Source organism: Diabrotica virgifera, chromosome 1, assembly GCF_917563875.1.
Source record: "Diabrotica virgifera virgifera chromosome 1, PGI_DIABVI_V3a".
Lineage (NCBI taxonomy): Eukaryota > Metazoa > Arthropoda > Insecta > Coleoptera > Chrysomelidae > Diabrotica > Diabrotica virgifera.
Genome location: NC_065443.1, coordinates 39,723,465 through 39,750,451, shown reverse-complemented (window position 1 = coordinate 39,750,451; position 26,987 = coordinate 39,723,465). Strand labels below are relative to the sequence as shown.

The following is a 26,987-nucleotide window of genomic DNA, read 5'->3' as shown; positions in this document are numbered from 1 at the left end:
TTTTAAAGTATTCTACTTTAAAATGTATAATATACGTCTAAATTGCCAATATAAATGAGTCAGATTACATAAATTATTAGAAGAATTTTTTTACTTAGCAACAACATGTTTGTTTATTTTAATAGTATTTTGTATTTTGACAACGAAACCCGATTTGGGCTTCGAAACGTTAATAAATTCATTTTTTAGTAAAATTTTGGCTTATTTCCCATAAAAAATACGTAACAATACCAGAAACTATTCAAAATTTGAACAAAATTTATGCTCCTACGCTACGGCGAATGAAGATGAAAAATAAATTGAAGTATTTTATCAAAATACTGAAGAGGCACTAAAAATAACGAAAACTCGAGAAATCACGATAGTGCTAGAGGATCTGAATGCAAAGGTTGGAAATAAGCAATATGGAAAGTATGTAGGAAACTTTAGTTTGGAAAATCGCAATAAGAAAATGAAACGACTATTACAATAATGAATTTTAGCTGAAGTTATATTTTGCGATGACCATGTGTTTTAGATAAGGAACTCCGTAGATTTTCTTAGAATTACGTTTGACAAGTATATAAAATGGAATGAAGTAAAAAGAATTGAACTTCGTCATTACTCAAATTTCTAAAGAGTGATGTGAACTTGAAAGTAAGGAAGATGGCTTATTTTACAAATCTTCAATTGTTAGTTGGGTGTGAGATTATCTATTTTTTTGGATAATGCTTTCTACAGCAAAGCGATCTTTCTCATACAAAAGTAGGCACACAGAATTATTCTGAATTTCAAACACAGGAAAAGTTGTAGAGGTCATTTCAAAGCATTAGGGATTTTAATGCGTACACCCAGGACTTTATACTTACAGATTATTCTTGGTCCATTACAAATGTCTTCTTTTCGGAAATTTATTGATAAAAGTATTATTGATATTGATGAAAACTAGCCAAATGATCTACTACTACTTTCTTCCAATGCATTCCAAAAAAACTATTTGTAAAGAGTAAACTGCCACAGACGTCTAAAGGTGAGAAACTTTGACCTCTCCTGTATGTGTGTTTTTTGTTTAAATGTTGTTATTATGTTGCAGATCTTCCCTGTGCTTTTTAATTTGTCTGATAAGTTCTTTACATGGTATTGTTGTCAACCTTGGATCCCTTTTTTTTGGTATAGCTGGAATGCTTGTCATGTTTTGTCGTTTCCTTTGTTCTATCACGTGCACAATGTGCTTTTGTCCACTCCTGTGTTAAGTCATCTCCTTTATAGAATAAGATGAAAACATACGCTATTAATTCCCGTAATACTCAGAGGTTGTGTTTAATCCATTCGGTATAGCTTGTGGTCCGCATGCTTTTCGAATTTTTAGAGTTCCTACTGCATCTTACATTTCCTGTACTGTTGTTTCATTATCTTCTTCGTATTTCACTTTATAATAATATGTTTGTGACGTATTTTGGAATTGCGATCTTGTTTCAATAAGAAGTTGTGAGTATTGCTGGATCCAGGGTAGTTTTCCTATTCCATGTATTATTCTACCCGTTTCTTTTCTGCTTGTTCCCATGGTTATTACCATTTTACATGCTTCTTTTGATCTTGTAGATCCGATATATAAATATTGACTTCTTCTCACACAGGACGTATGTTTTGCTTTAGTTACTGGATTTTTTTACTTCTCTGTTTGATCCTGCATAAGATCTGTTCATCAATCATCTGGGTCATTTTTACTTGCGGCTCGCGGCCATTTTCAATATGCTTGTCTGTTGTTGTGTACTGTATTCTTGATATCAATAAAAAATGTAATCAAAGAAAAACATGTCAATAAATTGCGATAATTTGACATTTAGCTTTTTTTTAACTGTAAAGACGTTATAAAAAATGACTAGTAAAAAATATGTATAATGAAATTAAAAAAAAATATTAATTCATCCTTCTATAATTTATTGTTCGATAAAATCCCAAGAGTTCATTCATGACATTTTATTATTTACGTAATATATCAATCGGACAGTCTGTTTTCTTAATTGTAAAATATATTTCAAGAAAAATTCGGTGCAGGATATGGGATCCTGATGATGAATCCACGAAGAGAAGGGGAAAACATCATCGCGGATTCCAACTTATATATAGAAGATGATTACGAAAATGCTAAATAGTAAAGAATAATTCGGTGTTTATCCTTATTAAGTGAAATTTTTTTACTACGAAGTGTACTGTGTGGGAGACAAAAAAAACATGAAGAATCTGTTGTTCTTGGTAAGTGAAAAAATAGATGAACACATGAATGTTTCGATAAAAGATTATAAATATTAATTACGTACTAAAGGATAAAGTCATTTATATTATCCTTCGCTTTAAAGTATACTATTATCGGTAACCACATATTTCTAAAGCTCTGATATGCAACTTTCTGTTATTCTTAAATTTACTGATTTAATGTAATGAAGTAGTGGAATACAAGTACATAAAACATTTATAGATATTAGATTTTAGGTTATAGATAAACCGGTATTGTACGTATCTCCTTTAGGATAATAGTAATACTAAGTTTTTAACCTACGACTAATCAATTTCAATTCATTAAGATCTTTTTCTCTCAATTTACATTTCTTTGGTCCAATTTGGACGAAACTCATTTCTTTGAGACGTCTTTTTAAAACAATTGTAATATTTTTAGTTTATTGTTTTTCATTTTAAGGAATAACGAAATTTAAAATCATTAAATTGTCTCCTTCATTGAAATATCTGTATGACAAATTTACAACTATTATTACTATTATATCGTTATGGCGAAATACTACTCTTCGTTTAAAAATAAATAGTATTTTTTTTTTCAACAAATATATAAAGTGGCTGTTTTCTTTTGAACCTATGGTGACAATTCCACAAGCGAAAAACACTGTATCCTTATATTGCATGGTATATTTTTTCTACAACTCAAATTAAACCATCAAAATAAATAATACATATTGGTCATAATAATAAAACTGCTATATAATATATAACAGCTAATAACTATAAGAAAGCATAAAATTAAAAGTAAAATTATATATTTCCTATCTGAAGTTGTATCTCTGTTTCGTTGATAGTAATTTGTATCTAGGTGTTTAGTAAAATGATAAGTAAATAAAAGAAGCAGAAAAATACTTTAACACGCTGTATCTTTTCCACAACAACTCTTCAAGTAATATTTGGTCTAATAGCCACATTTTTGTTTAAATAACCTCTTGACTATGTTCCAGTAGTTATAATGGTTTATATGTTTCTCTTGCAACAAATTTAAAGCAATCAGGTTCGCTTTTAACGGTCTTCCTCTCCTTCTTCCTTTTTAAGCAATTTTGCTTTATCATTGGCGGGTTTTTGCCTCTATGACCATGTGGTGATCTGTCCCTTGCTATTTTAACGACTGTGTCAGTTCCGACATACGGAACCGAAACTTTGACTTTTAACAACAGAATAGTCCACAAACTTCAAGTGATCCAGAGAGCTATGGAACGGAGAATGCTCAACATTAACCTCAGTGATCGCAAGTCCAATGAAGAGATAAGAAGGCGATCAAAAATAACAGATGTGATCCAAAAGGTTGCCATATTAAAATGGAACTAGGCAGGACACATAGGAAGAATGGAAGACAACCGCTGGACAAAGCGAATTCTCGAGTGGCGACTAAGGGCAAGCAAAAGAAATAGAGGCAGGCATCAAACAAGATGGACTGATGATATCAATCGAATCGCTGGCCACGAATGGACGCAAAAAACAGCAAACATATGAATGGACACACCTAAGGGAGGCTTACATCCGCATGGATGGAATAGCTGTTGATGATGATGATTTTAACGACTCTGGTATCCGCCATTCTACTGGTGATTATTCCGTTATTTTTTTTTTCTGTTTAGTGTCCTCATGTTTATACCCTGTAAATTACATTTTATTCTGATCTTATCAGTCCCTATTTGGTCTCTTAACATGGTTCTTGTAATTGTTCTCAGTGTATTGAGTATTCACAATTCTGCTGTTTCCATAATACTCTAGGGTTAGGCTACCAGGTACTTTTTCTAATGCATACGTCATCATTGGTCTTATACTGGTCTTTAGATTCTTCACAGATTTCATCTCACAACTAATGTGTCTCTTACTCCATTTACTCGTAATGTTATTAAGGTCTCCTAACAATTTATTTACTTCTTGTACTTGATCTTTTAGTCCTTTTTCAACGACTCAATAGCTAGACAGTGTAATTCTTAGGTTCCTTATGTCCATATTTCCAATTATTTCCAAGTTTGCATCTCATTGGTTGTTTACTATGTACTATTGTTTTATTTTTCTGAGTTGAAATCATCATGTTAAATTATTTTGTCTTGTATTAGATCTGTGAACTTGTCTTTGAAGGGTATCTTCATATTGGACTATCAAAATTGCATCGTCTGAGTAACAAAGAATTTTAATTTCTTTGTTTTTCTTTAAGCTCTTCTGTTTTTTAGCTTTTCAAGTTGTTTTGTACATCAGGATAGCTTGTGTGAACTTCCTCGTTTATGATAATCCTTTATTAATAAAAGTTTATGAGAACTTCCTCGTTTATGGTAATTTCTTATAGTTTTGATTTCAACGTTACATTTGTTGTTCTTTTGTATATAACTGCTTTATAAAGTCAATCCATGCATCCTTTTTGATGTGTTTCAAGTCTATTAATTCCTTCTCGCCGCTTTTTGACCTCTCATAAAGCACCATATTTCTTTGCGTAAACCGTAAAAATTGTGGTCCAGTGTCTAGGGCTTCTTTAGCTGAGTCTAAGATTTTTGCTTTAATTATTTCCCAGCTTTCGGATTTTGTATGATACTATCTTATGATCGCTTCCTATCTTCTTCTTCAGGTGCCATCACCGCTACGGAGGTTGGCAATCATCATAGCTATTTTAATTTTTGAGGCAGTAGCTCTAAATAGTTGTTTTGAGCTGCATCCCAACCATTCTCTAAAGTTCTTCAGCCATGAAATTCGTCTTCTTCTGATGCTTCTTCTGCCATCTATCTTTCCTTGCATTATGAGTCGCAGGATGCCATACTTCTCGCCCCGCATCACACGTCCGACATACTGCAGCTTTCTTTCTTTCATTGTTAGTTCAACTTCCTTCTCTTTACCTATTCTTATCAGTACTTCATTGTTCCTAGCTCTATCTGCCCAGGAAACCCTCATAATTCTTCTATAGGTCCACATTTCAAAGGCGTTAAGTCGTCTCATTGTCTCTATATTTAACGTCAATGATTTCACTCCATAGTATAGTACACGGTATACGTAATATTTTGTTTGGCGTACTTTAAGAGCTAATGTTAAATCTTTGCTACATAGGACCTTTTTTATTGTCATAAAATTAGAACGTGCTTTTTCGATTCTGAATTTGATTTCTGCAGTGTAGTCATTATTTTCTGTTATCAAGTGTTCCTAGGTAAGTGTACTTTTTTACTCTTTCGATCTGCCGGCCCTCTACTATCAAGATTTCGTTAGTATTATGGTTGTTTTTACAAATTTTCATAAACTTCGTCTTTTTGATATTGAGAGAGAGTCCATACTCCCTACGACACCTTACTATTTTACTCATGAGTCTTTGCAGGTCTTGTAAACTATCGGCTATTATTACTGCATCATCTGCATATCTAAAGTTGTTAACTAAGACTCCATTTACTCTTATTCCGACTGTTTCATCTTCCAGAGTTTCTCGCAATACCTCTTCAGAATAAGCGTTAAATAATAGAGGTGATGAGAGGTGATAGTATGCAGCCTTGCTGACTCCTCCCTTTATTTCCACTTCTTCAGATGTTTCTTTTTCAATTCTTACTATCTATGCCGATGTTATTGCTCTTACATACAAAATTTGGGAAGGTAGCAGCTTTCTATTTAAAAGAATGAGGTCGATGAAATATCTTTGTCCTCTGGTATTTTCGAAGGTATTCTTATTTATTCTTTGTGAGGGAAAAATATTATTAATAACTAATTTATTTGTGCTGCAGAAGTCCTTCAAAAAATCACCGTTTATTTTTCTGAAATCCTCGTTTTATCGTTGTTTTTTCCCTAGTACTATATATCACCATTAACTCTTACGTTATAGTTACCTATTAATGACCATATTATATTCGTTCTGTGGAATCTTGTCTACTGTGTACAGGAGGTATTTGTAGAAGATTTTTCTTATATTTACATCTCCGTTGTTCTTTTCTTTTTCTATTGAAGTGCACAGATAATATCAATACTCTTCTCTTTAATTTCTCTTTTAATTTCTACTTTCAAAGGTTAACTCGATATTTTCTTGAAATTAGTGTGTGAAATTATTGCACGAATCTTAAAATTATCTGAAATGAAGTTAACATTACCATTGTGGCACTTGTTTTCTAAATAAATATCATAATTCTACAAAAATTATATTTATGATGCTGTACTTTTTTGCTAGTAACTTTCTAGGCTTGTTCTATAATATAGAATTGGCGTTTATTATTAAGCTCTAAGCTACTCATTATCTTAAAGCATTTGGTTCAGTCGTTTAAATTATTTAAAATCAATAAAACTTCATTTTTCACATATGTGCTCAATTTTTTTAGTTTGGATTTACCAGTATTTTATCAGTATTGCTAGCCGCAGATGTTCGCCTGGTAGACTTAGATCCACCAGAAGCTCAACAGCAAATAGAACAACAGGACCAGTCTCTTCACTATGCGCCAAAAGTAGAATCAAATGTTCCCGCAGTAAGATATTTGGGAAACGAACCTCACAATGTAAGTAAAATAATTATAATAATTATTATTAATTTCTCTTTTATACAGGGTACCCCAAAAGTAGCGGCACAGTCGAATATTTTGCGAGATAAACATCAGATCGAAAAACTCAAGAATACTTTTTCAATAATTTTCAAATATCTTTCGAATGGCACCAGACACGACAGCCCACAGTACCCTCTGGATGTGGGATGGGGGTAACTTTAAAATCTTAAATGAAACTCCTTAGTTTTTATTGCAGATTTGGATTCCTTAAGTAAAATTAAGCAACTTTTATGCGAGACATTTTTTCGAATTGTGGATAGATTGCGCTATAATCGGAAAAAAATTATTTATCGTGGTACCATAAGTAAATTATAGAAACGGTCTAATATCTCGAGAGCTACACTTTCAAATGAAAAACCAAAACATACGTTTTTAATGTTTTTCAAAAACCTATCGAATAACACCAAACATGACTCCCCAACCCATCCCCTGGAGGAGGATAGGGGGTAACTGTAAATTCTTAAATAGGAACCCTTATTTTTTATTGCAGATTTGGATTCCTCATGAAAGAATAAGTATCATTTATTCGAAATATTTTTTTAGAATTGTTAATAGATTGCGCTATAATCGAAAAAATACGAATTATTAGATATACCTATGTGTAAATTAACTTTTATATAAAAAATTTGCGAATTTTTTAAAGCTACACTTTTTTTAGGTTCTGGAAGATATTTACTTAGCTAGACAGTATCACGGACAAGACGGAATAGGAGGATACCTTTATGGATACAACATCCCAGATATTGCCAAAACTGAGAAAAAAGTTGCTGGTGGAGATTTAAGAGGGGCGTACAATTACATTAATGATGATGGAACCGAAATCAAGGTAATGTTATAAACAATACTAGTATGCGTAAATTTTACAACAAATAGCAGAAAATATAGAAAAGTGGAGAACTTATGGGGACGCGTTTGTCCAGGAGTGGATGCAAACAGGCTGAAGAAGAATAAGATGAAGAAGATTTTACTCTAGCTCTTGGACATCTTGGACATAGGTCTCCGTCAGCTCTTTCCATCTGTCGCTGGCTTGTATCCAGTTCATGCTAACACTCTCAGGTCGTCAGTTCGCATGTTTGATGGACGGCCTCTTCTCTCTCGTGGGAAAGCTCTTGTGTCAAGAATTCCATTGCCATTACTTATTATATAATTTTGTTGTTTACAACCAGTTTACATCTTCTTGGTTCTGATGATATCACAATTAATTTAGTTTTCTATCGTTATCTGTTGAAATCACGATATTATAATAAATGATCGCAGTATCTTCGAACTCTTTAATTAATGCTTGTAGGTCATCTTCATTCTCTGTTATTATTATTACGTTATCAAAATAATATATCTGCATATCTATTTCATCCATTCTACATATTTTCCTTTTTTAACTTTCTTTATGATTTCATCCAGAGTAATTTTGACCGGTACTGTTGTATGGTGCAGAAGTGTGAATGATAAAGGTATCGACCATGAACAGCATTGAAGCATTGAAAATGTGGATTTATAGTCGGATGCTGAAGATACCGGTAAAGGATGTTATACACCGAGACATGTCTTATCTGGGACAGATAGTGAGGGGAAATCGATATAAATACATCTGATCCTTAAAGATAGAATAGAGGGCCGTAGAAGTACCGGAAGAAAACCAATTTTTTGGTTAAACAACCTTCGTGAATGGACTCAGATATCAAATGCAGGACAATTATTTCATATTGCAGAAGATCAAAAAGCCTTCGGAATGGTGATCGCCGACGTCGGATAATTCTGAGTTCTTCTTAATGGTTTTAGAGAATCTCCTTGTCTAATGCCTATGTCATCCTTTATAGGTTGCGGGAGCTTTCGATCAAACCTTACTATCGCTATGTTTTCTTTAATATATTCTTAATGGTTTTACTAAATTTAGTGGCATTCCCCCATCCTCATAATATATATCGCGTCTCTATATTGGCATCTATCAAACGACTTCTTTAAATCTATCATGTACTTAAAAAACATCTCGCCAGAAATTAAATCTAAAAGCTATAAATGATTTCCCCAAAAAAAGACAAAATGCATGGTTATAGCAGCAAACCCAATAAGATGTAAATTGGAGCTGGAGGGTCAGATAATAGAAAAAGTGATGGAGTTAAAATATCTAGGCATCACATTATCTAGCTACGAAAAGCTCGAAATAGAAATGAAAGATCAGGTGAATGGAGCAAACAGAGTGGCACGTTGCCTGAATGACACAATATGGAGAAATAAACATATCGGAAAAGAAACGAAAGGCAGAATTTACAAAACAGTCATCAGACTAATAATGACATACGCGGCAGAAACACGACCCGACACAGAGAGGACAAAAAGATTGCTCGAAACAGCCGAGATGAAAACCCTTCGAAAAATCGATGGTAAGACTCTATGGGGCAGAGCTAGAAGTACAGATATACACCGGAAATGCAAGGTGGATAACATTAATAACTGAAAAGTAAATAGAAGAGTAGAATGGAATGACCACATTAGCCGCATGACAACAAATAGAGTAGTAAGGGCAACGAGAGACGGTTCCCCAATAGAAAGACGATTAGTCCGTTCTTTAACGGTAAATTATTGCAAAACCTCTAAGTTTTAAAGAACCGCTTGGATTGACATGAAATTTGGCATGTACATAGCTAACAAGTCAAAGAAAAAAAGTGATATTGTGCCGATATGTGCTTTTGCCCTGGGGGTGGTGTTCACCCCCTTTTGGGGGTGAAAAAATATTCGTCCAAAGAAAGTCAGGAAATGGATAAACTGGCTAATTTTAAGTAGCTTTTGTTCTATAGAGTTTTTTCACTAAGTCAATACTTTTCGAGTTATTTGGCAGTAAATATTGTTCATTTCTTTCAACAAAATAACCACGCTTTTAGACGGTTTTTCGCAAATAACTCAAATAGTAAGAATTTTGTCGAAAAAACATTCTTAGCAAAAATATAGCCTGTAAAAAATTTAAAAAATGGTGTATATATCACGTCTCTACACCTAGTAGAAGCAGAGTTATAGCTAATGAAAAATAGGTTCATATTCGTCAAATTCCAAATGGAACATTTTAAAGTGAAATAACCAAAAATAAAACACATTTCGGGGAAAACTCATGACAACTTATTTAAAGTGTTTAAAAAGTGTTTTTAAACACTTTAAAAAAGTTATAATGGGTTTTCCCCAAAAAGTGCTTAATTTTTTGGATATTTCACGTCGAAATATTCTATTTGAAATTTGATGAATATGAATCTATTTTTCATTGGCTATAATTCTGGTTCTACGAGATCCAGAGACCTAACGCCTACACCAATTTTTTTACTTTTTTATAGGCTACATTTTTCCTAAGAACGTTTTTTTCGACAAAATACTTACTTTTTGAGTTATTTGCAAAAAACCGTCTAAAAATGTGGTTATTTTGTTGACAAATAAACATATTCACTCGCAAATAACTCGAAAAGTGTTGACTTGGCGAAAATGCTCTATAGAACAAAAGTTACTTAAAATTAGTCAGTTTACCCATTTCCGGACTTATTTTGGGCATATATTTTTTCACCCCCAATAGGGGGTGAAAGTCACCCCCAGGGCAAAAGCACACATCGGCACAATATCAGTTTTTTTCTTTGACATGTAAGCTATACGTATGCCAAATTTCATGTCAATCCAAGCGGTTCTTTAAAATTCAGAGCAAAAACCGTGAAAGAATGGAATAGATCAGTGGTAAGACCACGAAAACTATGAAAGGACAACTTACTGGAAGCACATTGAAAAAACAAAAAGAGTGATGTCTGTATAAAAAGAAAAAGAAGGAGAAGAATTGTTGTTTATGAGTACTATGCCATCGGCAAATCTTAGATGACTAAAAAATCTACCATCAATTTTAATTCCACGTTGTTCCCAATTTAACTTCTAGAACACATCTTTTAATGCAAGAGTACATAATTTTGGAGAGATAGTGTCTCCCTATCTAACTCCTCTCTTCGTTTTATTTTGCTTGTTGTTAGACCTTCTGATACATTTATTTGCATAGTTGCACTGTCGTTTATGTATTTGAGGAGTATTATACAGGGTGTTTCATTAATAATTGTCCATATAGTAACTGGAGAGACCTTAGCACAAAATACGAAGATTTAACCTAAAACACTTACATAAAATGTGGTTCCTTACTGAGTTACAGGGTGTTTTATCTAAAAATTTAAAAACTATTTTTGCTCAGCATTTTAAAACTATTCGACGTATCCTTTTCGTACTTGCCAGAAAGTATAGGTACTGTACAAACTACTAATTTATGTTAAACAAACGTTTCTGTCTATTACCAGAGGCGTACGACGGGGGAAAGTGAATGGTTGACCCTTTCCAAATTCTACGCCACTGGCGGAATTGCTATTTTAGTTCAATTTTTGTATTCTCCAATACTTTCTATGAAAATAATATACTCTTCATTCGTAACGATAAAGTCATTTGTTTTCGAGATATTTGAAGTTAAAAATGAAACGACACGGTTATTTTGATTAATGTATTGTGTCGCTTCATTTTTAATTTCAAATATCTCGAAAACTAATAATTTTATCGTTACGAATGAAGAGTATATTCTTTACATAAAAAGTATTGAAAAATAAAAACATTACACTAAAATAGCAATTTCGTCAGTAGCGTAGAATTTGGGAAGGGTCAACCAGCCACTATCCCCTGTCGTACGCCTCTGGTAGTAGCTAGAAATGTTTATTTATCTTAATTTAGTAGGGTGTACAGTACCTACACTTTCTGCCAAGTATGATAAGGATACGCCAAATAGTTTTAAAATTCTGAGCAAAAATAGTTTTTAAATTTTTAGATAAAACACCCTGTAACTCAGTAAGGAACCACATTTTATTTAAGTGTTTTAGGTTAAATCTTCGTATTTCGTGCTAAGGTTTCTCCACTTACTATATGGACAATTATTAATGAAACACCCTGTATATCTGGAATCAATCATTGCGTTATTAATTCCTTCTAATACGGCTAGTGTTCTATGGAATCGAATGCCTTATTGCAGCGTTTCCCAACCGGTGGGTCGCGACCCACTAGTAGGTCGCTGACGGATTTCAGGTGGGTCGCGGCGTGGCTCTTACAGTAGCTTAGTAGCGTACAGTGGCCGTGTTCCTTATTTTTTTTTCTATCATCATGGGTAGTCTATTAAAATGTTACATTTAGGTTGCATTTCTTAGAGGAGTCAATTTTATTTTTTTAATGTGCAGGGGGTTCAGTAGAAGCTTAAGTTCAAGTTTTTGGGGTCGCCATCCTTGTCCCCCGGCCGCCATATTTGAAAAAGGGTTGCTTTCGCGCTATATCTCCTAAACTAGCAAACCTACAGAAAATTCCATTATACATAAAATGTATCAAATTAAATTTTCTACAATTTTATATCTATTACTTTTTATCGTCAAGTAACCACCAAAAAAGTTATACACAAAAAATATGAGAAAATTTTGTAAGAAGTTTCCTTTTGGAGGTTATAACTTTTTTTTCGTTCATTTCACAATAAAATAACATCATAGCGATTTTGTAGAGGATTTTTCACTGAATAATTTTCACTATAAAGTTGTCTAATTTTATTTATTATCTAGGTTTTAAAGCGCTCCAATATTGACCAGATTCTCGAATTCTCATAGGAATACAATAAAAAAATACTTTTCTATCTATAATATTAGCCAAGCCGCAGCAATGGTTATGCCTACCGCGAAAATCAAATTTAAGGTGAATGACCAATTTTGGCCTATTTTTATGTTTTCGAGGTCGCTGAATCCGAATATGAAGTTTATTTTTATCTAGATTTGGTGGAACATGTTCAAAAATCAAATTTTATACAAAAATGCCGAAAATCAGTTTTGATGATTTTTCAAATTTACCTCGCTGTATCCTTGGTCGCTGTAAATATTTCCTTTTGAAAATTTCACTGTGTCTTTGAAGTATTTAAATAACAATTGAATTTGTCCAAAATGTTTAAACACATTAAAAAAGGAGTTGTTAATTTTTAAACATTTTGTCATCATATTTCGTTAGTTTCATGTTTACTTAAAAAAGTTGAGTGACAAATTTTTTAGTTTATAATTTTAACCAACACAACAATAAAATATAATTCATGAAGAAGTTTTTGGGAAAATTTTAAGTCAAAATATATAATAGGAAAAACATTATGTTACTTCATAGACAAGCGGCACACCCCAAAAAACGCTTGTATCTCGAGATCCTGACCACGGTGTAGTGAATGGCTAATTTTGATCATACTTTATGATTTTGAAATCAAAAATTCGTTTTTTGCTCTTCTTAAGAATTTTTTATTTTCGGTTGCGTCATTCTTCTTCTGAAACGGCAAACAACTTTTTGGGCCTTTTCTATATATGCTTAGGGTTATAAGTTTTATAGTGGGGAGAAAGGTCACAAACAGATTAATAATAGCATAAGAATGTTAAAATCATAATAAATTGTATGAATAAAAAATATGTATAGATAGAAAAGTAAGCCTAACTTTTTTTATTGTATCCCTATGAGCATTCGAGAATCTAGTCAAGTTTGGAGCGCTGTAAAACCTATATAAATAAACAGAATTAAACAACTTTATAGTGGAAATTGTTCGCTGAAAAACCCTCTACAAAATTGCTATAATGATAATGTTATTTTATTTTAAAATGAACTGAAAAAAAGTTATAACCTCCAAAAGGAAACTTGTTAAAAATTTTTTACATATTTTTGTTTATATATTTTTTGTTAGTCACTTAACGATAAAAAGTAATAGAAACAAAATTGTAGAAAATTTAATTTGCCACATTTTATGTGTAATTAGATTTTTCGTAGGGTTGGTAGTTTACGAGATATAGCGCGAAACCCCTTTGCACCCCATTTCCAAGATGGCGACCGGGGGATAAGGGTGGCGACCCGAAAAACTTGAACTTAAGCTTCTACTGATCCCTCCTACACATTATAGAAATAAAATTGACTCCTCTAACAAATGCAAGGTATGGCTTAAAGTACAGTGGAACCCCGATAAGTCGGCCCCCGATAACCCGGAACTCCGGCTAACCCGGACCGATTTTTATCAGACAAACATTTCAACAATAAAAATGTATTGCTGTTACAAAATCTTGTGAACCTAATTCATTCATTTGGTGACGTCAATATACGAACGAAACGATTGATGAATCCGACATTACTGAAAATATCAGGGTGCAGATGGGACCCTGTCGCGCAATTCGCAGCAAATAAAATAGTCGTATATTTTTGGCTTCATTTTATTTCGGTTATACATACGCATTTTCAAGGTTCACGAGGTTTTGTACCAACTCTATGTAATATAATATTTGAGAGATAATGGAACCGGATTGAACTACATATAACATAGTAAAAATGACTCATGGTACACCACATTCATTGTCGAAAACAACATGCACGTGTATTATCCTTTATTTTTTTGAAACTGTCTGTGTTAGCATTGTTTAGAAAAGACTATTAAAATTCTTTTTTTAACAATGGTCTTAGTAATCACTTTTATTAAATAACATAACATCAGAGACGGTATTATGTGTAGTAAAGTCGTATTATTGTTCGCTTCCGTTTTGTAATCGTTCGTAAATTTATTCAGATTTTGTGTTTGCGTGTCTTTTGTCTATAAGGGCAACAAAACGTAAAAATGTTGTAGTGACAATGGAAAAGAAACTAGAAGCATTAAGTAGAATTGATAAAGGTGAATCTTGCAGCATTATATTATGGTGTCGGTACATCTACAGTATCGGATTGGAAGAAAAATAGAACTAAAATCGAAGAATTTTTTTTTTCAAAATGATAAAAAAAACAGTTTAATCGGTGCAAAGCTAAGAAAGCTAAGAATGAGACTTTTGACGACGCTTTGTATGTCGTGTGGTTTTGTGTGGAATGCGAACGTGGTTTACCAGTGTCTGTGTGACAATTATAACGGAGTTTATCTGTAAGCATACCATATTTTATTAATTTTTACCATTTTCTCCGGCTAACCCGGATTTTCGATAACCCGGATCGGCCGTGGTCCCAATTAATCCGAGTTAACGGGGTTCCACTGTATGTAACATTTTAATGGAGTAGGGTGAGGGATGGGTCGCGAATATGAAAAAACATCAGAAGTTGTAGTCTAAGAGCTAGTGAACCCTTCGACTAACGGTCGTCCTGTAAGGCTAGAAATTTTTCTAGTGATAATTCATAGTACACCTAGGCTAAAAATCATCTGAATCGAACAGTGGAAATTTAGGGGGTAAAATAAACTTTCTCCTGTAAAGTTTAAATTTAAGTATGTGTTTGAGTAAGTCATTTAGAAGAAATGTGTACAATGACAGGCGATTCTGAAGAGCATAAGACCTTGCCAGGCGAAGGGAAGAAAAGGTCTTTAGTGATTTTTCTCTAAGTTAATAGTTTTTGTTATATAAGCGATTAAAAATTTTGAAAATTGCGAAATCGGCCATTTTTAACCCTAAATCGGACATTTATCTAAAAATTTCAATGTTGCCAAGGTAGGTAGATATTCTTTAAACATTGATTGATGAAATCCCGAAGAGTTTTTTGCAAGAAAATATCGAAAACCCCTTTGTTTTTTTAATTGCTAATCAAGCGTGCGCGACACTGTAGTGTGAGGACGTTTGAGTTTGCATAAATTCATTATCTCGAGAATGGACAAATTTCAAGAGAAATCCTCAGACAGGTCGATTTTTATTTTTGAATTAGGACTTTTTGTATTTTGTTAAAGCATTCCAAAACTACTACTACGACGAAATATTTTTACACAAATGCACATGGTTTCTCTATTATTTTTATTAAATAATGCAAAACAACAATTATGATTGTTATTGTGTTAAACCATTCAATAAGTAATTATTAACTATTTTATAGTTTTTCTACGTATTCTATGTGATTTATTTAAAAACAATTTCATACGCTATTGCTAATTAGGCGTTCTCATCCTCATAACTAACCACTGTTTGTATTTGGAAAAATATCTATTTGAAAAATAATTCTCTCATGATGATATAATAGATATAATTATCTAATACGTCGTAGACACTAACCAATTATTTAAATAAACTAAAAATATTTTAATACCTATTTATAATTTATTCTGATTTCTATTCTCGTTATATTTATGTAAAAAAGTGAAATTTAATAGTCGGAGAGATAGAAGCGGATTTTGTGCGTGATAAGTAATATGGAAAAACTATACGGGGATATGTTGAATTAGTTGTGTACATGACTTTCACCAACTACCGGAAACCAGAGTTGGGGCCGAGGGTATTTATAAGGGGTCAAAGTCGCGGATTTTATTATTCTTTTTATGACGCTCATGATCGAGATAGTGCACCAAAATTTGGGAATAAGTAGGTCATGACGTAACTAAGTAAAATCTCTAGGGGCGGAACGCTGCATCGCCGACAAAGGGGTGGGGGTAGGGGTGAATATAAAAAATATAAAGGGTTTTTTGCGACGTTCGTGATTGAGATAGTGGACCAAAATTTGGTAATAAGTAGATCATGACATTACTAAGTAAAATCCCCAGAGCCGGAAACCAGAGTTGGGGATGAGGGTAGTTATAAGGGGTCAAATTCGACGTTTTTATTATTTTTTTTTGTGGCGCTCATGATCGAGAGAGTGCACCAAAATTTGGAAATAAGTAGGTCATGACGTAACTAAGTAAAATCTCCAGGGGTGGCACGCTGCGTGGCCGACAAAGGGGTGGGGCAGGGGTGAATACAAAAAATATAAGGGGTTTTTTGCGACGTTCGTGATTGAGAGAGTGCACCAAAATTTGGGAATAAGTAGACCATGACATAACTAAGTAAAATCCTCAGAGCCGAAAACCAGAGTTGGGCATGAGGGTAGTTATAAAGGGTCAAAATCGCCGCTTTTATTATTTTTTTTGTGACGCTCATGATCGAGATAGTGCACCAGAATTTGGGAATAAGTAGGTCATGAGGTAGCTAAGTACAATTTCCAGGGGTGGAACGCTGCGTGGCCGATAAAGGGTTGGGGATAGGTGTGAATATAAAAAATATAAGGGGTTTTCTGCGACGTCCTAGATTGAGATAGTGCACCAAAATTTGGGAATAAGTAGACCATGACTTAGGTAAGTAAAATCCCCAGAGCCGGAAACCAGAGTTGGGGATGAGGGTAGTTTTAAGAGGTCAAAGTCGCAGTGTGTATTATTTTTTTTGTGACCCGGCACAACATTTGTCCCCCACGCAGCGTTTTGCCCCTGGAGATTTTACTTAGTAATTTCATGATCTATTTATTCCCAAATTTTGGTGCACTATCTCGATCACCGACGGCAAAAAAAAACCCATATATTTTTATACTTACCCCTATCTACCACCCCTTTGTACCCCAAGCAGCGTTCCGCCCCTGAAGATTTTACTTAATTACGTCATAACCTACTTACTCCCAAATTTTGGTGCACTATCTCCATCATGAGCTCCACAAAAAAAATAATAAAAACCGCGAATTTTACCCCTTATAACTACCCTCGTCCGCTCCTCTGGTTTTCGCCTCTGGGGATATTACTTAGTTATGTCATGGTCTACTTATTCCCAAATTTTGGTGCACTATCTCAATCACGAACGTCGCAAAAAACCCCTTACATTTTTTTATATTCACCCCTGCCCCACCCCTTTGTCGGCCACGCAGCGTTCCACTCCTGGATATTTTACTTAGTTACGTCATGACCTCCTTATTCCCAAATTTTGGCGCGCTATCTCGATCATGAGCGTCACAAAAAAAAATAATAAAAAACGGAACTTTGACCCCTTATAACTACCTTCCTTCCCAACTCTGGTTTCCGGCTCTAGGTATTTTAATTATTTATGTCATGGTCTACTTATACCCAAATTTTGGTGTACTATCTCAATCACAAACGTCGCAAAAAACCCCTTATATTTTTTATATTCACCCCTACCCCCACCCCTTTGTCGGCCACGCAGCGTTGAGCCCCTAGAGATTTTACTTAGGTACGTCATGACCTACTTATTCCCAAATTTTGGTGAACTATCTCGATCATGAGCGTCATAAAAAAAATAATAAAAACCACGACTTTGACCCCTTATAACTACCCTCGGCCCCAACTCTGGTTTCCGGCCGTTGGTGAAAGTCATGTTCACAACTAATTCAACATATCCCCGTATAGTTTTTCCATATTACTTATCACGCACAAAATCCGCTCCCAGCTCTTAGACTATAAGTAATATGTAGAATTAAAAAAGTAAACATAAAATTATTATTAATAAATAATATTGCTTTAAAGCTACTTTTTTCACGTAATACCTATTATTTTATTACTTGATAATATTTTTTTCATTTTCATTTATATTATTCGCACTGTTGAACCCTTTTTTAAACTTTTTTAAATCTGTGCAATTATCGGATCACATTTTTGCTAATTTTCGACCATATTTCCCACTTGTGTTTTGACCTAATCATTTTAAAAATAAAAGTTTGATCATTTGAATTTTATGCGATTTATTCAATCTTTGAAGCACTTTTCTTACGGAGGTATAATTTCAAAACTTAACTTTTGATATTGTTAAATTAGAACCTAAGGGTAGACGATCGCTTAATTCGGCATTTTAAGTACCTACCCAAAATCCTACGGAGTGAGGGATAAACATGAAGTATATATATTAGGACTAAAACAAACAAAGGCCCAGGTCCTGATGACAATCCAGAAATACAGAAATTCATTGAAGTAATAAACTAAATCTATTAACATGTTCATCAGAAACATCATTTCGATATCTAAAAAAGTTCTTCTTCTTCTTCTTTTCCTCTTCTTCCTCTTTATGAGCAATTCTGCTTGTTCGTTGGCGGATTGTTACCTCTATGGAAAATTGTCACTCCGTCTTTTGCGTGGTCGGTCGATATAATTCTTAGTCCGGAGAAATAAGGCTTTTTTCAGGATACTCAAAGATCCAGGAAGCTGACTACTTTTTTTTAGTTATTGTAGACCTATAGGAACAAAACCTACCTGCTTCCTGCCTAGAGTTCACGTCCATTTTTAATTATTAACAATTTAGTGCAAAAATCGCGATTTTTTCGATTTTTTGCACCCCATTAAAAAGCTAAATAGTTGATATAAGATTACAAAGTTTGATTTTTTAAAACATTGAAAAAGCTTCAAAATACCGGTTTTTGAATATTAAAAGACAATTTATTGCTTCGCAAATTGCAAAATAAATGAAAACGGATATTTGTTAATAACTTTTACTAAATTTAACTTAAAATTTTAGGGTTTCACTCAAAGTTAGGTATTTTCGCAATTAACAAATCCTCAAAATTTGAGACCGATCCATCGGTTAGTGCAGACATATTTTAATATTTTAACAAATATGACATTGGTTCAACATTCTTTATCCTTAAAACGACGGACAAGTTTAACATTTCACTAGGTATATCCAATTTATAGTTCCAATTTTAATTTTAAGATTTTTAGGTCGAATATTGGGACGATGGAACTGGATTCCATCAAATCGATAATGTTCCTAAAATCTTACCCAAGCCAATTGAAGAGTCTCCGGAAGTTAAAGCTGAAAAGGATAAGTTTCTAGCAAGATGGCATGAAGAGGCCGAGAGAAATCAACGTCCAGTTGCGTAAGTAAAAACTTTGATGAATTCTATAAAGAGAAATTAATCATATATCCATTGATTATGTTCATCTATATATCTTTGTGATTCTCGTTCTTCTTGTTCATGTGCCTCATCCTTTAAGGACATTAGCAATCATCATGGCCCATTTTACTCTATCTGCAACGGTTCTGAAGAGTTATATTATTAGTTTTCCACTCCAGTGCATTAAATTTTTCAACCAGGACTTGCATCGTCTTCCCATTCCATCCTTTCCTTCCACTTTAACTTGACCAAAATAGCTCATTTTTCTTTCCTTCATAGTGTTGAGTAATTCTGTTAAGAATTAAGAATATTGTATCGTCTGTATATCTGAGATGATTGATGATCTTCATTGATGTCCTCTATTTTCCCTTTAAGCGTCTCTTCTCTCTCGCTCTCCTATGGCGCTACAGCCCAGTCCGGGCCCTGGCCTTCCCCAGAATCTGCCTCTAAGTATCTCTGTCCCTAGCTGCTCATTTTCCCACCTCCAATATATCTTTAGCTCAACATCTCATCTTAGTACATCTTAAAAAGTAGAGGGGATAGTACACATTCTTGTAGTACTCCTCTTGTTATTGGAATCTCATTAGATTTTAGTTGGTCTACTCAAATTATGGCTTTCTGATATCGGTTTAAATTTGTAATGATTTCTACATAGTAGTCAATAATGTTTTTCTAGTGCCAAAGCCTTTTGTAAATCCCAGTTGGTTTCTTGTTATGCTATCGTCTACTTTTTTGTAGACGCGTTCATGGATGTCTAACAAAAAAAACTTTTAAAACATGGTCCATCAAACTGATAAATATTCGTCCTATATACCTCACATTGCACTGCGTTGAATTTTTTGGCTATTGAAACGAACTCAGATATTAGCCATTCTTTCGGAATTTCTTCGTTATAGTAAATTTTGTTGAATAATTATTCTACTTTTTTTTTAATTTTTACAATGGGAAATACGCCACAATATTATTAAAAAATGATTTTTTATTAACGTTTCGACGCCCAAATCGGGTGCCGTTGTCAAAATACAAAATACTACTAATATAAACAAAAATGTTGTTGCTTAGTAAAAAAATTCTTCTAATAATTTATTTAATTTGACTCATTTATATCGGCAATTTAGATACATATGATACATTTTAAAGTAGAAGACTTTAAAATGATATTGCCAATATTTATGAGTTGCGTTCCTGGGACGACTTTACTGAAAGATAGTTCATTCGATTACATGAAATCAACCCCAACTCAGGAATATCCGTCATAAAAAAATTCATAGCATGTGATCTGTCTTTAAAAAGACAACCACATGCAACGGTGACATTAAAATTCTCGCGTTAGAGATCTCATAGTAAATCACGAGGGAAAACCAGGAAAAACCTCGTGATACTATCCCGACATCGTAAGTATTTGGTCTTACATTTAATTTACTCTCAAAACTAATACCAAATTCTGACTTTACTATAATTTTGTTTAAATTATAAATAATGTCAATAATACATGGATATATAAGTAATACTAAAATATAAAATATGTACTAACTCGACTACTGACTTACTAATTGTGGTATTTTCTTTCTATTGACTTCCTCTTTTAGTATGGGTATCCACATCCTACTGCATTCCACCGAGGAATTTGCGACACAATTGGTTTCGTTTAGCATAATTAGAGCCGCTTCTTTGATTTTTCTCTTTTTACTATCTGTTTCTTTCAGGACTATACTTGAATCTCTTTACTGTTTCTTGAAAGAAACAGATAGTAAAAAGAGAAAAATCAAAGAAGCGGCTCTAATTATGCTAAACGAAACCAATTGTGTCGCAAATTCCTCGGTGGAATGCAGTAGGATGTGGATACCCATACTGAAAGAGGAAGTCAATAGAAAGAAAATACCACAATTAGTAAGTCAATAGTCGAGTTAGTACATATTTTATATTTTAGTATTACTTATATATCCATGTATTATTGACATTATTTATAATTTAAACAAAATTATAGTAAAGTCAGAATTTGGTATTAGTTTTGAGAGTAAATTAAATGTAAGACCAAATACTTACGATGTCGGGATAGTATCACGAGGTTTTTCCTGGTTTTCCCTCGTGATTTACTATGAGATCTCTAACGCGAGAATTTTAATGTCACCGTTGCATGTGGTTGTCTTTTTAAAGACAGATCACATGCTATGAATTTTTTTGTGACGGATATTCTTGAGTTGGGGTTGATTTCATGTAATCGAATGAACTATCTTTCAGTAAAGTCGTCCCAGGAACGCAACTCATAAATATTGGCAATATCATTTTAAAGTCTTCTACTTTAAAATGTATCATATGTATCTGAATTGCCGATATAAATGAGTCAAATTAAATAAATTATTAGAAGAATTTTTTTACTAAGCAACAACATTTTTGTTTATATTAGTAGTATTTTGTATTTTGAAAACGGCACCCGATTTGGGCGTCGAAACGTTAATAAAAAATCATTTTTTAATAATATTGTGGCTTATTTCCCATTGTAAAAATTAAAATTGTAAAAATGCCACAAGAAAATAGCTTCAGAGCAAAATTGTTCTACTGGTACAGGTTCTATTGTCAGGTTACAGGCTACTAGTACAGGTTATTTCGTCTTCTTCAAATAGGTCTTTAATATATTCTTCTAATCTATTTATTTTCTCGGCACTTTCAATTATTATTTTGTTGTTTTTGTCCATTATGTTTCCAATGCTTCCTTTTTGTATACGCCAGCTGTTTCCTTAATTTTTCCTGTATACAATATAATAAAGCTGTCATGTTGTTTATCTAATCTTTCTATCTCTGCACATTTTTCTGATTGCCACAATTCCTTCGCTTCTTTGATATTTTGTTTGATTGTTTAATTTACGTTTTTTGTATTATTGCGAGCTTTTATTTTTACATTTTAGGCTTTCCCATATAAATTATTTTATTTCTTCTGTTATCTATTGTTTGCTTATAAGAAATGTATCGATCTCCAGTTGTTGCTGTATGATGTTCCTCAGGATCTTCTTTAACTCTCTCCATTTTTCTGTAGCATTAAGTTGTCAATATCTCTCTACTTTCTTGACTTCCTGGTGTACCTATTTGTTTTTTGATCTGTAGGAGATCAGCTCTTGAGTGCTATTAAATTAATTCAATGTGATTTTGTGACTAATTTTATTTTCTTGAATTTGAGTTTCATGTCTAGTAAAACAAGGTTGTGGTCACTTGCTTTGGTTTATAACGATCTAGTCAATCAGGTTTCCTATTATAATCTCACCGTCATCTCTAGGGGCTTTCTAGATGTATATACCCACATAACAATGATGTTCGCTTCATGTTCAAAGCATATACTACCAACATTCGTCGGAGTATATTCTTTTTAGTATATGCGTAGTACATGCATACCATGTACCTTAAAAAACATTCTAAATTTCATGTTCTTTGCATATTCTTCAAAGAATATTCTCGTACCGAATATACTGAGCACATTCATGTCGGTAGTATCTCAGAATATTCGTAAAAGTTTATTCTTAGAATATACCTTTATCGAATATTCTTAACACATACTTATAAGTACATACATAATTTTAAAATATTTTAAAAATATTATATATCTAATAATGTTAGCTTTATGGATTATTAACTTCGATATTTATATAATAATTAATAAAATTTATGTATGTATTTGACGAATTAATTTCTTAAAATTGTCTTAATTGTATGTTAAAAAAGTTTAAACATTAATTGTATTAAAGAAACAAAAATATTCTTTTTCATATTTGAAATGAATTTACCATTTCGAGTTTACCATGAGTATTTTTACATCGTTGGATTAGGTACATTCAGTTACAAAGAACTGAAAGAATACATCATCCACCATTTTTATCACAAGATCGTAAAAGCAAGTATTTATAAGAGATCGGATCAAAATTATATCGACGTGATATGGGCCATTCCATTCAACTGCAAACGGCCAGTCTCATTCTCATTCTGACAATTTCCTACCTGGATAGGGATTAAGTACGTAACGGTAAAATATGAAAACAAAAACAGACATTTCTGTCTATGCAGTGATGAAGGCGAACGATAAAGTATTAAAAGAAGTAGGACTATTAGGAACATACATAATCTCTTTATTTTGTTTACGGTGCTTCAAAATATGATTCATTTTGTTAACTCAATATTACTTAAATAGTAGGTAAGTAGGTAAGTACATATACTTAAGTATATAAATTTTAGTTACTTATAGGTTAGTTTAGATAAATATTATATAATATTTATAATAAATAACTAAAATTTATATATACTTACTTTTTAAATAATATTGTAGGATGTATTAACTTCATTCTCATATGCAATTAGAATATGTAACTAGGTACTTGGTAGAACCCGTAGAACCTAAGATGAGATTAGGTGATGCTGAAAACATACTTCTGAGCAACATAGCACTTCCTTGAGATATTCTTAAAAGTATGTTCTTCCAAGATACTAAAAAGATGTACGGTAGTACGTTCTAAGTATATAAATAGAAGGTTTATAGCACGTCCTTGGAATATCCAAAAAAGTATATTCTTAGTATATACTGAAAAGAAGTTCGGTAGTACATTCTAAGTATATACATAGAACGTTTAAGTACTGTAATGTAGTATATACACAGTATGTGCTCTGCACATTCCCAATGGTAATTACATATATTCTCAGTATATACTTTTTCTGAAAAGTATGTTCTATGAATCTACTAAGAACATGAAATTGTTATGTGGGTTCTTGAGGCTGCGGCTGGTAGTTTGTATCATGTGTTCTTGATAATGAGATCGTTGTCCTTGCAAAACCAAATTACCACCTCTCCTCTCTCATTGCGTTTTTAATCTCTCCTCTCTCGTTCTTAATGTCTTAAATCTCATCTATGTTGAATCTGGTCTGTTTAAGTTCTTTTTTTCGAATCTCATGAAATGAAGTTAGTTTTTGTCCTTGTGCAATCGGTACTCACCGGAGGGATTGCAGACGTTCGGATACAATTAGCGTCTCTGCAAAGACAATGACGTCGACTTTGCAAAGTAACAAGGCACTGACTCAACACACACACTACACATGAGACTAAGTACCTCATGTTGTGACTGGCTGAATGACATAAAGTCCATGCCATTAAAAAAAGTTGCTGTTTCTTTTATGCCAAACTGGCGGTTTTGTAATATTTTAATTCACGAAAATTACTTTTTTTATTAACGAAGTTAATATCTAATTCAATGAACACCTTGACAACACTATTGCGTAGAGATGTGACAACATATTATAATAGCAATATTATTAGACAATAATATTTTGGAAATGTAGATCAAAACGTCAAGTAAACTTAAGTACTTCAAAGTTAAATTGTGGTTTATTCCCAATAAAAATAATAAATTGCTTTAAAATGTTGATTTAAATCAACCATTACATATTGATATTGATTTCAGTTCCCCCTACGATGCTGATGGTAACTACGCTAGCGGACCATTATCGCTCCAAGGACAAGCTGAATTTAAGAAAATGTTTGAAAATCAACCCCAAGGTCAGTACTACCAACAACCTAGCTCTAGTTCTGGAGTTTACCAGCAAAACGGACAATATCAACCCGCTGGACAATACCAACAAACTGGACAATACCAACAAACTGGACAGTACCAACAACCTGGACAGTATCATCAATCTGGTCAAATTAAACAAGGCAAGAACATTAATAACACATATAACCCGTCGGTCAATACTTCCCAGGCCTAACCAGGAAAATAACAGTCTGTTGCAAATTATGCTTTATTCATCAAAATAATCTCATTTAGCGGCTATGTAATCATTCCAAAGCTTTTCTAATTTATTGATGCCGTCGTTGGAAAACGATTTTTCTTTGTCTTCAAAATAGGGTTCAGTTTTGGCGATTACTTCCTCGTCGGAACGATATCTCTTGCTACTGAGCAACTTTTTAAAATCGGAAAAAGGTGGTAATCGCTGGGCGCCAGATCTGGATTATACGGTGAATGTGGAAGCAATTCAAACTCCAATTCGTGCATTTTTGCTATTGTTTTCATTAGCGTGTGACACGGTGCATTGTCTACCTGCAACAACAATTTTTTCTTTAACAAACGAGGCATTTGATGGCGATTTTGCTCTGCAAATTCTCCAATAAACCAATATAGTAGTCGTTCTTCATTGTTTCTGTATGTTTTAAATAGTCAATGAACATAATAATTCCTTGCGAGTCCAAAAATACAGAGGCCATAACCTTGCCGGCGGTTTTTTGTATCTTTGGTCGCTTTGGATGGCTTTCTCCGGGTGGTAGTCACTCAAATGACTACCGTTTTGTTTCCGGAGTGAAGTGATAAAGCCACGTTTCGTCCATTTTAATATACTATACTGATGCAACAACACCGACCTGACTTATTCCGATTAAACTGCATCATTTTGCCTTTTTAGGGTGCTCAGAATTATTGGTGTCGGTACCACCGCCTTTTAATTAAGCAAACCATCGTTTAACGGTTGTAATCTCATGCTTTTTATTTTTGTTTTAGTTCAACAACCAGGACCCCTTCAACAAGGTCAATATTATCAATCATCTAAATCGCAATCTTCTGGTCAGCACCAACAACCTGGTCAATACCAACCAACTGGTCAATACCAACAAACTGGTCAATACCAACAACCAGGTCAACAAGGTTCTGTTCAGCAATTAACCAATCCGAATCAAATCGATTACACTGGAGCATACAGTGAAAGCCAAAACTCCTACGCAAACCCAACTCAAAACAAACCATCTGGTCAATACACGCCAGTTGCTTCAAGCTCCAACCAGTACAGCCAACAAGGAGGATATCAACAGCCTGGACAACACCAACAAGGTGCATATCAACAAAGTGGAACAAATCAGCAACCAGGATCATACCAACAAGGTGCATACCAGCAGAGTGGAGCAAATCAACAACCAGGATCATACCAACAGGGTGGTCAATACCACCAATCTGGACAGTACCAGCCCTCCGATAACTCAAAATCAAACCAAGTTGATAATTCCGGTGATTACGATAAAAGCTGGGACAACGAGGGCCAATATGATAAAAAATACGATGAAGAAGAAGGCTCCACTGGGCCCCCAAAGGGATTCTTCTATAAGTTTGATTACCCTGTAGGAAAAATTGTTCAGAAAGGAGAAATCGCTAGAGTTGGAGATCTGAAAAATGCGTATAGTCAAAATAAAGCTGCGTACGAATCCCAAGTAAGTTCAGGCCACTCGGGTTCAGCTGCTTCCCAAAGCAGTTACTCATATGGTTCTTAACTTTAAGCTGTGATAATGTATTTTATAGATTTTTAGGAGAATAAAAAATATATTACTTTTACTTATTATTGTGATTGAATTATTTACCCCCAGTTTACCAAATAAAAGTTCTGACAAAGCATACATGCACACGGTATGCTTCTGTAGTTTTTATATAATGTATATTTTTCTTCTTCTTCTTCTTCTTCTTTTTGTATATACATGACTCTGTGTCGTATATCTGTATTCCTAGCTCTGTCCGATAGTCTCTTACCATCGATTTTTCGAAGGGTTTT

General features: G+C 33.5%; 1 protein-coding gene across 1 annotated transcript; it reads left to right on the top strand.

Annotated features, from left to right (window-relative positions):
- The first annotated feature begins 1,975 nt into the window (after positions 1-1,975).
- LOC114336068 (uncharacterized) lies at positions 1,976-26,778 on the top strand. Its single transcript, XM_028286392.2, has 6 exons — positions 1,976-2,235; positions 6,567-6,740; positions 7,444-7,611; positions 19,249-19,406; positions 24,863-25,113; positions 25,952-26,778. Exons 1-6 carry the CDS (start codon positions 2,215-2,217, stop codon positions 26,710-26,712), a joined length of 1,533 nt encoding a protein of 510 aa, XP_028142193.2. The 5' UTR covers positions 1,976-2,214; the 3' UTR covers positions 26,713-26,778.
- The last annotated feature ends 209 nt before the right edge of the window (positions 26,779-26,987 follow it).